The sequence below is a fragment of the Nycticebus coucang genome, chromosome 2 (genome assembly GCF_027406575.1).
Source record: "Nycticebus coucang isolate mNycCou1 chromosome 2, mNycCou1.pri, whole genome shotgun sequence".
In the NCBI taxonomy this organism is placed as follows: Eukaryota; Metazoa; Chordata; class Mammalia; order Primates; family Lorisidae; genus Nycticebus; species Nycticebus coucang.
Window position 1 is genome coordinate 88015770 of NC_069781.1, and position 13213 is coordinate 88028982.

Below are 13213 nucleotides of genomic sequence, written 5' to 3' on the forward strand. Positions count from 1 at the left end.
ATTTTTTAATTATAGAACCAATTGCCAAGAGTTTTTTTGTTTTTGTTTGTTTTTGAGGCAGAGTCTTACTCTGGTTGCCCAGGCTAGGGCGCTATGGCATCAACCTAGTTCACGGCAACCTCAAACACCTGGGCTCAATAGATCCTCCTGCCTCAGCCTCCTAAGTGGCTGGGCCTATAGGCTCTCACTTTTGCTGAGGTTGGTCTCAAACTCCTGAACAGGATGCTCCTGCCTCAGCCTCCCAAAGTGCTAGGATTACAGGCATGAGCCACTGTGCCTGGCTTAGATTTATTTATTTATTTGGAGACAGAGCCTCAAGCTGTTGCCCTGGGTAGAGTGCTGTGGCATCACAGCTCACAGCAACCTCAAACTCCTGGGCTCAAGCGATTCTCCTGCCTCTGCCTCCCAAGTAGCTGGGACTACAGGCACCCTCCACAACACCCAGCTATTGTTTTGGTTGCAGCCATCATTGTTGTTTGGCGGGCCCAGGCTGGATTCGAACCAGCCAGCTCAGGTGTATGTGGCTGGTGCCTTAGCAGCTTGAGCCACAGGTGCCAAGCCCTTAAATTGATTTTTAAAACAAAACAATATTTAAATGTTTGTAAACATTTTATATTAAAATTAGGTTTCTGAAATTTGAATATCAATAAAAGGTCTGTTATAAATTATAATTCACATACAGCATTGTTTTTTGCAAGGTATAATTTTTGGAGACAGAGTCTCACTTTGTTGCCGTTGGTAGAGTGCTGTGGCGTCATAGCTCACAGCAACCTCTAACTCTTGGGCTCAAGCAATTCTCTTGCCTCAGCCTCCCAAGTAGCTGGGACTACAGGTGCCCACCACAACACCTGGCTATTTTTAGAGGTGGGGTCTCGCTCTGACTCAGTCTAGTCTCTACCTGTGAGCTTAGGCAATCCATCTGCCTCAGCCTCCCAGAGTGCTGGGATTACAAGTGTGAGTTACCACACCCGGCCCTGCAAATTATGGTTATTATAATCTGTTATAACTAATACAGAAAATTGAAGGCTATATGTCTAGTTTGGTTTGTGAATATGTTGTCTTCCTGGAGGGAAGACACAGAATGGATCTAATCTCTTTGAATCTTTATGGCTGCTCACACCAGCCAATGGACACTAAGAGACGTCAGGAAGCACTTAAATTAGTAACAATGTCAAGAAAAGGGTTGCTAATTCTTAGAAGTGACACAGTATCAGAAACTCACCAACTACAGAACCAATTACTTCCATAATTATAGCCTAGGTCTTCAACCTACAAACACGTCAACTTACCTGAGAGGTGAAACGTTCACTGTAGGATGTTCTGGTACTTCCTTGTACTAGGCTTTGGGGACTTTGTTTGTTGTTTTTGTTTTGTTTTGTTTTTTGAGGCAGAGTCTCACTTTGTTGCCCTGGACCGAGTGCCATAGTATTATAGCTCACAGCAACCTCAATCTCTTAGGCTCAAGCAATCCTCCAGCCTCAGCCCCCTGAGTTGCTGGGACTATAGGTGCCTACCCCAATGCCCAGCTAGTTTTTCCTATTTTTAATAGAGATGGGTTCTCCCTCTTGCTCAGGCTGGTCTTGAACTTCTGAGCTGAAGCAATCTACCCGCCTTGGCCTCCCAGAGTGCAAGGATTTTAGGCATGGGCCACTGTGTCTGACCTGGTTTTTTGTTTTGTTTTTGTTTGGTTTGCTTTTTCTTTTATTTTCTTTTCCAATCTGTGGTATCTTTAACTAGAGACTGTGGGTTTCCTATAATACTACCCCCTTTCCTTTGACTGACCCACTTTGTCTTTGTTTTAAACAACTAGCCTTGTAACAAAGAGGCTAGTTTTTGAGCCTGAGACGACTGTTTATATATCTATATCTATAAATCTATATATCTGAATGAAGATATATAAATCATTTCTGTTTTTCTTTTAGTGCTGTTCTTCATTCCAAGATGCGGTTGCACTTCTGATGAATGCAAACTGACAGCTGTCAAGCGTGTGTGGAGGGAAAATATTTGGTCCTTGAAGCCTAGAAGACTTCTTTTAACAAAGGGAGATCCCTGATTGTTGTTTGAAATGCTGAGGAAGCTGCTGTGCAGAAGACTTTTTTCTTATCCCATTAATTACTGCTTTGTGTTCCTTGTTTTTTCCCTGGTCACCTTCTCTGTTGTAAGGATCCATCAAAAGCCCGAATTTGTAGACAGCAGACCCTTGGAGCTTGTTGGAGAGAATCCTAGTAATATTAATTGCACCAAAGTTGTCCAGGGTGACATAGACGAAATCCAAAAGGCAAAGCTTGAGACACTAACAGCAAAATTCAGAACGCGCACTCGGTGGACACCTCATGACTATATAAACATGACCAGTGACTGTGCTTCTTTCATCAAGAGCCGCAAATACATTACGGAACCCCTTAGTAAAGAAGAGGCGGGGTTTCCAATAGCCTATTCTATAGTGGTTCATCACAAAATCGAAATGCTGGACAGGCTTCTTAGGGCCATCTATATGCCTCAGAATTTCTATTGCATCCATGTGGACAAAAAGTCAGAGCAGCCCTTTCTAGCTGCGGTGATGGGCATTGCATCCTGTTTCAATAATGTCTTTGTGGCCAGTCAATTGGAGAGTGTGGTTTATGCATCATGGAGCCGGGTTCAGGCTGACCTCAACTGCATGAAGGACCTTTACAGAATGCGTGCAGACTGGAAGTACTTGATAAATCTTTGTGGTATGGATTTTCCCATTAAAACCAACCTAGAAATTGTCAGGAAGCTCAAGTCATTCATGGGCGAAAACAACCTTGAAACCGAGAAGATGCCGCTCCATAAAGAAGAAAGGTGGAAAAAGCGGTATACAGTGGTTGATGGAAAGCTGACCAACACGGGGACTGTCAAAACGCATCCTCCACTTGAAACGCCTCTTTTCTCAGGCAGTGCCTATTTTGTGGTCAGTAGGGAGTATGTGAGGTATGTGCTAGAAAATGAAAAAATCCAAAAGTTTATGGAGTGGGCGCAGGACACGTACAGCCCTGATGAGTATCTCTGGGCCACTATCCAAAGGATCCCTGAAGTCCCTGGCTCTCTCTCCTTGAGCCATAAGTACGACTTGTCGGACATGCTCTCGGTGGCTAGGTTTGTCAAGTGGCAGTACTATGAGGGTGATATTTCTAAGGGCGCTCCCTACCCACCCTGCACCGGGGCCCACGTACGCGCCGTGTGCGTCTTCGGAGCTGGAGACTTGAACTGGATGCTGCACACGCACCACTTGTTTGCCAATAAGTTTGACATGGACATCGACCACTTTGCCATTCAGTGTCTGGACGAGCACCTGAGGCATAAAGCTTTGGAAACATTAAACCGCCAGCCACTGTAGGCAATTTTAGGATTAATTAGACAGAGGCATTTGGTTCTTCTTTTTGTCGGTAAGCATCAGGAAAATTGTCTGAGGTCCTTTTGGGGGCAGGAACTCTTATGTCTTTACATTTGAGAAGCTGCAGAGCACAGTTGGTTGGAAAACTGATAGCAGTAAATACTGCCCTAGAGTCAACCTCAGGGAGAAATAAAGTAGCTGTGAGGCCAGGGTGAGCAGCAAGGCATTCTGGAGAAGGGGTGCTGGAGAAGAGGCCAGTGCAAAAACTCAACCTGTTAAAAGACTTCAGGGACTTAACAAAAATGAGAAAATTTGAGCTGTGCCAAAACTATTTTGAGAATTTTATTTTATTTTATTTTACTGTTTGAGACAGAGTCTTACTTTGCTACTCTAGGTAGGGGGCTGTGATGTCACAGCTCACAGCAACCTCCAAGTCTTGGGCTTAAGCGATTCTCTTGCCTCAGCTTCCCAAGTAGATGGGACTATAGGTGCCCATCACAATGTCTGGCTATTTTTTGGTTGTAGTTGTCATTGTTGTTTGGCAGGCCCAGGCTGGATTTGAACCCACCAGCGCCAGTGTATGTGGCTGGCACTCTAGCCTCTGAGCAACAGGCGCTGAGCCTATTTTGAGAATTTTAAATATGACCATTTTGCTGGATGGATAAATTTATAGCAACAAACAATTATAAGGATAAAATTTATCTCATGTTATATTTATTGAAATAGAAATTGAGTCAGTGTAGTGGCTCACAAAGTGCCTGGAATGCTAGCACTCTGGGAGGCCGAGGTGAGGGGATCCCTTAAGCTCAGGAGTTCAAGACCAGCTTGACCAACAGTGAGATCTGTTGCTATTAAAAAATAGAAAAATTAGCCGGGTGTTGTGATGGGCACCTGTAGTCCCAGCTACTTGGGAGGCTGAGGCAGGAGGATGATTGCACTCAGGAGTTTGAGGTTCTGTGAGCTAGGATGATGCCACAGCACTCTAACCTGGGACAACAGAGTGAGACTCTTTCAAAAAAGAAAGAAAGAAAGAAATAGAAGTTGGATTTGACTCTAAGTGATCCTTATAAACATTCATTTTCTGCTGTAACCTTGTGCTGTGTACTGTCTCTATGTCATCTCAGGGAGCTTAAACTGGGTTTGATTTAACATTAAAATTTTTGTGTTATTTTTGCTTGTTTTCAAAAAACGACAATTTCTGTGAATCATCAGGTTATTAAAATTATTTTTATAAACTATTAAATTGCTCACGAGGATATCTTTTAAAACTAATTTCTACGAAGAGTAACACTCAGTGTTTTCAAAGATGTGTCTTTGTATTCTTACCTCCAGTTTCCCCAGACCCTGCTCTTAAACAGGATAGTAATTTACTTTCACAGAACCCTATATTACTGTCTCACCTCTCCAGTGACCTGATTGCTATTCATCAGTACAGAGAACTAAGAAGAAAGAGTGAAGTGGGTTTGGGTTGGGAAGAATGGTAGGGGAAGGGAATCTATTTTCATAATTTCTGAGATGACTCTGAAAACTCAGTAAGTTTCACTGACCTCAGAAAGGAGGGCTGCTGCTCATTGGATCCCCTTATGTCCTGATGTTGCATCCTAATGTCACCTGTGCTTTTGTTTGAAAGGACCTGGTCTCTGTCCTTGGGTCTTCTGTGTTACCTGCCCATTGATTGTAAGTTTCCTCTTTTTTTCAAAAGTTTCTGTGAGGAGGAAAGAAGTGTGCTCTTGCCCCACATGGAATTTTGGCAGGCCCGGGGAAGGAGCTTTAGGTGTGTATCAGATTGTTTCAGTATTGGTATTTTTCACCGCATATGGTTTTACTTTCTATTTTCACCAAAAGATAGATGATTTAGGGTTGCTATAGCGCTGTCACATATGACCAAAGTAAATGAAAATTTGAAAAAAATTTTCTTGTTATTTTGCTAAGCTGATACTGTTCAGCCAAAGATCTACCAGGAATTGTGAAACTTTGTCATTTAGTGTTAGATTTTAAACAAGAACCCGAAGTGTGTGCTCTGTTTTTAAAACATAGCTACTTAGGCTGGGCGCAGTGGCTCATGCCTGTAATCCTAGCTCTCTGGGAGGCCCAGGAGGGTGGATTGCCTGAGCTCACAGGTTCAAAACCAGCCTGAGTCAGAGCGAGACCTTACCTCTAAAAATAGCCGGGTGTTGTGGCAGGCGCCTGTAGTCCCAGCTATTCGGGAGACTGAGGCAAGAGAATCACTTGAGCCCAAGAGTTTGAGATTGCTGTGAGCTGTGACGCCATAGCACTCTACATGGGGTGACAAAGTGAGACTCTGTCTTAAAAATAATAATAATAATATATAGCAACTTAAATGGTACATGAGAGATAGACAATATCAGCCAGTTTTAAGGCATTCCACTGCAGAAGCATTTTTTTTTTTTTCTTTTTTAGAGATAGTTTTTCATTTTGTCGCCCTCGGTAGAGTGCTGTGATGTCACAGCTCACAGCATCCTCCAGTAAAACTGAATCTACCATCTTCTATGTAGCTGTGCTATGTCACCTTTATGAATGGCACTTGTTGAAATCTACTACCTGATTCCGAATGCCTGTCATAAGGTTTATGGAGGATTTGTTCATTGGAACTCAAAAGGATCTTGTTTTTGAACTTTTTATCATAACTTACTTGAAATTTATTTATTTATTTGAGACAGAGTCTCACTTTGTCACCCTCTGTAGAGTGCTGTAGCATCACAGCTCACAGTAATCTCAAACTCTTGGGCTTAAGCAGATTCTCTTGCCTTAGCCTCCCAAGTAGCTAGGACTACAGGTGCCCACCACAACACCCAGCTATTTTTTGGTTGTAGTCATTGTTGCTCAGCACGCTCAGGCTGGGTTCAAACCTGCCACCCTAGGTGTATGTGGCCCGTGCCCTGCCATGGGCACCGCCAACTTACTTGAAATTCATACTATTGTGATGAGAAATTTAAAGAATAAATAAGATTAGAAAGGAAGCTAATGATACTTTTATAAGGAGCAAAACCCAAGTTCTCCAGGAGAAATATACAAAATTATTTTAATTACCTCATATATGTTATTAAACACTAATGACTTTGTACTATCATTGAAGGTCTTTGATAGGGAATTTTTAGAAATCTCATTCACAAATGAGAACTTCTTAAACATAAGTATGTTAAATAAGAAAGAGTATGACAAAAATCATTCTCTATTTTATAGGCAATTGCCTAGGCTCTTCCCAAATCACAGTAAATGGCTACTCAGCCCTGAAAATGTAAAGCATTTTCATTTCTAAACATGTATTTATCTCATTCATCAAGTACAATTCACTTAGCAGAACTGAGTGCGAAGAAGCCATATTTTAGATTCTGTAGGGTCGATTGAACTGGACTTTTTCAGTTATTTACAAAAATAAAAATCATTGGGTGGCACCTGTGGCTCAGTGGGTAGGGCGCTGGCCCCATATACTGAGGGTGGTGAGTTTGAAGTCAGCCCTGGCCAAACTGCAACAAAAAATAGCTGGGCATTGTGGCAGGTGCCTGTAGTCCCAGCTACTCGGGAGGCTGAGGGAAGAGAATCGCCTAAGCCCAGGAGTTGGAGGTTGCTGTGAGCTGTGATTTTACAGCACTCTACAGAGGGCGATAAAGTGAGACTCTGCCTCTAAAAAAAAATCATTTCTCATGTTAAATACAGATGCTTGTGAACTCACAGTGACTTACAGTGTCGTTTTGTCACCAAAATGGACTTCATACACGTACTCTACCAAACATCAGAACTTATCATAGCCTGTAATGTGCTCAAAACACCTTCATTTGGGCAAAATCATCTATGTGTATATGTCACATAAATCCTATTTTATAATGAGGTGTTGAGTGATTTATTGAATCTGACCTAAAAGTGAAAAACAGAATGGTTGTATAAAAACTTGAAGTGGTTCCTACTAAATGAGTATTGCTTTCACGTCATTGTACAGTCAACAAATCTCCTCAAGCCATTGTAAGTCAGAGACTGTATAAGATAAATGCAACACTATTTCAGGGTTAATGTAGTCACCTCAAGTTTTACTCTTTTCAATATAAGCATGACCAAATGCAATTAGAACCAGCCATATCAGCCATTAGGCAGTGAATGCCTTGTCTATGCAAACTTACTTCCTTTTCATTAGCCACCAGCACTGAAATGTTAAATTTAGTAGTTGATGTCATACTTAGTAATGAATGAGTTGTATGTCAATAATTACACAAAGGTTATTTCTCAAGGCAGAAGACATGCTGGAGAGGAGTGTGTAGCAAAACCAGAAAATTTAACACAGATCATGCAAGAAGATTTCCACAAGGGACTTTGAAAGGTTGCAGCGGAACAGCCAATATTGCATTCTAGCATATTAAACACTTCATCTTGTGTTTGCTAAGAGAGGAGAGCCATTTTCCAGTTAGTAGCTCAATGACTACAAAGACTAATAGGATCTATCACTTGCTGTGGTTTGAATATGACAGGCACAGCTAAGGAAAGAGGGACATCCCTCCCGAAGTATTGAGAGCCTGCTACGAATGTCGTCACAGCTGATCTGTTATACCCTTCTGGATACTCTTTAGCCCCATTTTAGGTGAACCAGAGTCTAGAAAGTGGCAAAATTGATGGATTGTAGGTCTTTCTTTGAAGCCTGAGAAATTTACAGATTCTTCATAAGACTGCTTGTGAAAGACTTCATTTTTTCATATGTGCTTAAAGCTTCTCATTAGAATATTGATTTAACTTTTTGATGCAGTAATACCCAAACTTGAAATGAATTGAAGCTATTAAAGAAGACCGTTGTTAATTCTTTTTTTTTTTACGAGTCTTTTTTTTAATTAATTCATAGCTGTGTACATTAATGCAATCATGGGGCACCATACACTGATTTGACTGTTGTTAATGCTTACAGACAATATGATTGTCCATGTAGAAAGCTCAGAAATCTAGTCTTAGAAGTAATAATGAAATTAGCAAATACCTCTAGATATCCAAAAGTTAATATTCAAACAAAAAGATAGTTTTAAGATACAATGGTGGGTGGCGCCTGTGGCTCAAGGAGTGGGGCACTGGTCCCATATGCCGGAGGTGGCAGGTTCAAACCCAGCCCCGGCCAAAAAACCACAAAAAAAAAAAAAAAAAAGATACAATGGTAATATTACCATTCATCATGACAACAAGCTCTGTAAAATTTATAGACAATAAGTTTGTAGGAGCTGTAGGAAGAAAATAGAATACGTAGATTTAAAAAAAAATAGACACTGCTCCTAGCTGATAAAATTAAATTTTTTTTTTTTTTTTTTTTGAGACAGAGTCTCACTATGTCACCCTGGGTAGAGTGCTGTGGCGTCACGGCTCACAGCAACCTCATACTCTTGGTCTCAAGTGATTCTCTTGCCTCAGCCTCCCAAGTAGCTGGGACAATAGCTGCCTGCCACAACACCCGGCTATTTTTTGTTGCAGTTGTTATTTAGCTGGCCCAGGATGGGTTTGAACCTGCCAGCCTGGGTGCATGTGGCTGGCACTGTAATTACTGTGCTAGGGGCACTGAGCCGGTAAAATTAAATATTTTAAACATGTCCCTTTCCAAATTAGTTTCTTAGTCCAATAATCTCAAAGAGTTGAGATAAAATTATCCATCTGAAAGCAAAATGTGCAAAAATAGCTGGAATATTTGAAAGAGGAAAGCAATGAAGTCTTGAAGTACTAGGTGTAAATATATATTTTAAAGCTAAAAAATATTGAAACAATACTAACAGTTTACATTTGAACTCTCAGACTAATGTAATAGTAACCTAGAAATAAATGTTAATATAAGTATTATACAAGAATCAAGGAACATAAGGAAGGGTGAACTTTTGGTGTAAATTGGGATCATAAATTCATTATACACATCAAAATCCAAATGGATTAAAATGAAAATAAGCTAGAAAAACATTCTAGTGACTATCTCTGGATGTGACAAAATTTTTCAAATAAAAGGAAAGATTTATTAAGGAGCAGATTATAGTCACATTGCCTGAGCTCAGGAGTTTGAGAACAGCCTGAGCAAAGTGAGAGACTCTTTCTCTAAGTAGAAAAACTAGCTGGGCATTGTGGCAGGTGCCTGTAGTCCCAGCTACTCAGGAAGCTGAGACAAAGGATTGCTTAAACCCAAGAGTTTGAGGTTACTGTGAGCTATGATGCTACAGCACTCTACCTAAGGTGACAGAGTGAGACGGTTATTGATTATAGATTTAACTAAAAGTATATATCTTTTGAATATGAGAAAACAAAAGGCAAATGAGATTGGAGAGCTTGCCAACAAATTTTGAAGGAGGAGGCTGAATAACTTTAATATGGAAAAGAGTTATGCTATTTTAAAAAGTGACTTTGTTGAGACAATTCACACACCATGTAACTCACCCATTTACAGTGTATAGACTTCAATGGTTTTTAGTATAACCATCAGCATAATCAGTCTTAGAACCTCTTCATGACCTCATAAAGAAACCCTGGGTCTTTTGTAGTCACTCCCCACAACTTCCTCCAACTAATACAATTTTGAAAACAAAATGCCAAGAGAAAAATAAACAAAGGATGTAACAATTCACAGAAGTGAAATAGAAATGGCTGGTATAAAAAATTGCAATTGAATAAATAATCCAAATTAAAATAAAACTTAATTTTTTATCTACCAAATTAACAGTTTTGGTATTTTGTTTTTTAAAATAATTCATCCTTGATACTTAGGAGTCTATGTTAAGAAATAAGATTAATATGATCTCAGTTATGGAAAAACAAAGTGTTGAACAGAAAGGAGCATTCTGAATTTCCCTAAAATCACATCTTGATATTTTGAGAGCAATTCCTTCCAGCTCCAAAAAATTGTCGCTTGCTGAATATTAATTTGGATCTTTTTCCACATATGGTTTGCCTCAGGGAGTCTTATTCCCCCCCATCCCCATCCCTTATTTTAGGGAGGAGGAGCCAGGTTTTTTCTCCACTGAAATTTTGCTTACAGAAATGTTTTGGATCTTACCTTCGGTGCTTTGCAGTGTGTGTCTCTCTCTGTGTAACCCTGTAAGATGTCCCAGTTGTAAACCTTGGTCTGGGAGAAGAGAACCTTTGCAGCAGTTTCCAGAAGAGCAACCGGTTCTATAGGGCACTATCAGTCTGACTTCCCAGGGTATGTAGACTAGCCGCAGTTTTGCCTTGGAATGTATACATGAAATTTCGATTTCTAAATGTTAATTTAATTGCGGAGTAGGTGACAATGATTTGGTTCCTCGAGCAGCATGCCAATGTGAAGCAGATGTTCCCCTTCAGCAGCAGGACTTGAAAGGATTCACACTCTCCAGTAGCTTCCCTCTGAGCATCTGGCCGTGGGAGTAAGTTGGATGAGCAATTTTGGAGGAGGAAGATCTTGTTTAGAGAATTTTGTGCGTTTCCTGTGAAGGCCCAATAATCGTTAAGATTAAGAAACAGAAATCAATTTTTTTTTAAATTGCTGCCAAACATGGAGACCATTAGTCACTGGCTTACGTGTTACTGGGTATTTATACTTTACTTTCTTTGTCATTAGACTCATTAGTAAACTCTTCCTGGCCCAGTAAGTAGAAGGTTCTATTTTAGAAACACTTCTAAGGTCTAGCCAGGTACTGAGCTACCAGACTGAGGTGACCTTGAACGTTCCTCTCCTCCACAGTGCTTCTATTCAAAAGCTCCCCTCCTGCTGTCAAGCCCCGTGTGTCCCTCAGAGCCTCTCACCTGGACTGCTGCCAGTTTCTGAGCTGCTGGCTTTGGAGTACCGGCTTCCTGAAAATATCACCAAAACAATCTGGTCAGAGGACAAAGCAGGGTCTGTTGCTCACTGCAGTAAGGGAGAGCCCCATCTTCAGAGTCTCGGGAGCTTTTCAGTAGGAGAAATGCCAAGTCCAGCGGTGTATGAGGTTTTGAGTTCTGGTTACAGCTGATCTGACAATGTGGGGTCTTGGCTAATGATCAAAATAAAATAGTTTAGGATTAAAGGACATAGCAAAGAAAGGGTTTTGAGGCAAACGGTTCAAACAGTCTTAGAAGTATAAACTGGTTAAATTGATACTTTTTATTCATGGCGCTTTAAAGATGTTTATGGAGTGAAAAATGAAGTTATTTGCAAGCTTTATCTTCCAGGGCAAGAGTTTCTGGAATAGTGAAGCTGCGTTGGTGAAGTCACTAACTGTATGGGTATAGATGATTTTGCCTTTCATTTCTCCCTTCCATACCTCTGATCTCAACTCTTGAACTTTGATAACAAGAAAAGCAACAATAATAAGACTAACCATCCGGGGATCTTGCTCCTGGTATCAACTGGGTGTCCATTTGGTAAAACACTAGTCTGGGGAAACAGTCTCTTCTTTCACTTTCAGCCTGTTTGCTTCATCCATGTGTAATATGAACTGAGAGTAAGGAGGTGCTGGGATTGCTGTACTCAGCTGGAAGGAAGCAGGAGACTCAACCAGCAATGAGGAGAAATGGAGACCTACAAACCACGTCGTGGGTCTGTCCTCTGGGCCCTAGAACAAGCTGAGCCCCGGCCTGCTCATGCAAATGGGCCAATAAATTGTTTTGTTGTTTTTTTACATTTTTGAATGTTTTTCTGTTCTACCATGTGATCTTTTTTTTTTTTTATTATTGCTTAAGAGAAATCACAGGGTTTTTTAAAGCACTTCTATCAGAAAAGGTCCTAATTGACATTGACGTTGCAACCTGGGTTAGACACAAACATACTTCTCCAGGCTTTCAGACTAATCTGCCCTCATGGTTCAACTATCAGCTCGGTCAACACCTTCTCTCTGAAGTCTTTCCCAACTGTCCCTGTCACCTGCTGCTTTGCTTAAGTGACCACTTTATTCTCTGGTTTCCCTAGTACCCTGGGTGGAATTTGTCCCTCCTATCTAAAGAGGCCACCAGACTGACACATGCATGTATATGTGTGTAGTTCATTATATTTGAAAAAAACAGAAGACCTTTTTTTAGACCAGTTTTAACTTCATAGCAAAATGAAGTAGAAAGTCCAGAGCATTCCCATGTTCTCACACGCCCCTACCCCTCCCATCCCTACTCCTAGCCTCCCCACTGTGAATATTCTCCACCAGAGAAGTACATTTGGTACAACTGAAGAGCCCACATTGACCGTCATTATCACTCAAAGTCTGCGGTTTGCATCAGTTTCTCTCAGTGTGTTTGTGCACTCTGTTAGTTTTGACAAATGGGTACTGACACGTATCCATCCGTCCATCCACTGTTTTTTTTTTTTTTTTTTTTTTTTAATTTGGCCGGGGCTGGGTTTGAACCCACCACCTCCGGCATATGGGACCGGCGCCCTACCTGCTGAGCCACAGGCGCCGCCCCCATCCACTGTTTTAACATAACAGTTTATTGCCCTAAGAATCCTTCCCATTCCACATATTTATCCCTCCCTCCCTCCCCACTAACCTATGGCAATCAAGAGTCTTTATTACCCTCTCCATAGTTTTGCCTTTCCCAGCTCGTCATATAGTTGGAACCATATAGTATGTAGCCTTTTTAGATTGACTTCTTCCACTTAGTAACATGAATTAAAATTTTCTCGGCTCAGCACCTTTGGCTCAAGTGGCTAAGGCGTCAGCCACATATACCTGAGCTGGTGGGTTTGAATCCAGCCCAGGGTCACCAGACAACAATGAGGCTGCAACAAAAAAATAGCCTGGTGTTGTGGAGGATGCCTGTGGTCCCAGCTACTTGGGAGGCCGAGACAAGAGAATCACTTAAGCCCAGGAGTTGGAGGTTGCTGTGAGCGGTGATGCCATAGCACTCTACCCAGGGCGACAGCTTGAGGCTCTGACTCAAAAAAAAAAA

The 13213-nt window shown here is 41.2% G+C and overlaps 1 protein-coding gene across 1 annotated transcript in view; it reads left to right on the top strand.

The window, feature by feature from the left end:
• GCNT1 (glucosaminyl (N-acetyl) transferase 1) overlaps positions 1-8146 on the top strand; it is a 62580-nt gene extending 54434 nt beyond the window's left edge. The window contains exon 3 of the mRNA XM_053575611.1: positions 1923-8146. Coding sequence (XP_053431586.1) covers positions 2066-3358 — 1293 coding nt within the window. The 5' untranslated portion in view covers positions 1923-2065 and the 3' untranslated portion in view covers positions 3359-8146. The remainder of the gene's footprint in view (positions 1-1922) is intronic.
• The last annotated feature ends 5067 nt before the right edge of the window (positions 8147-13213 follow it).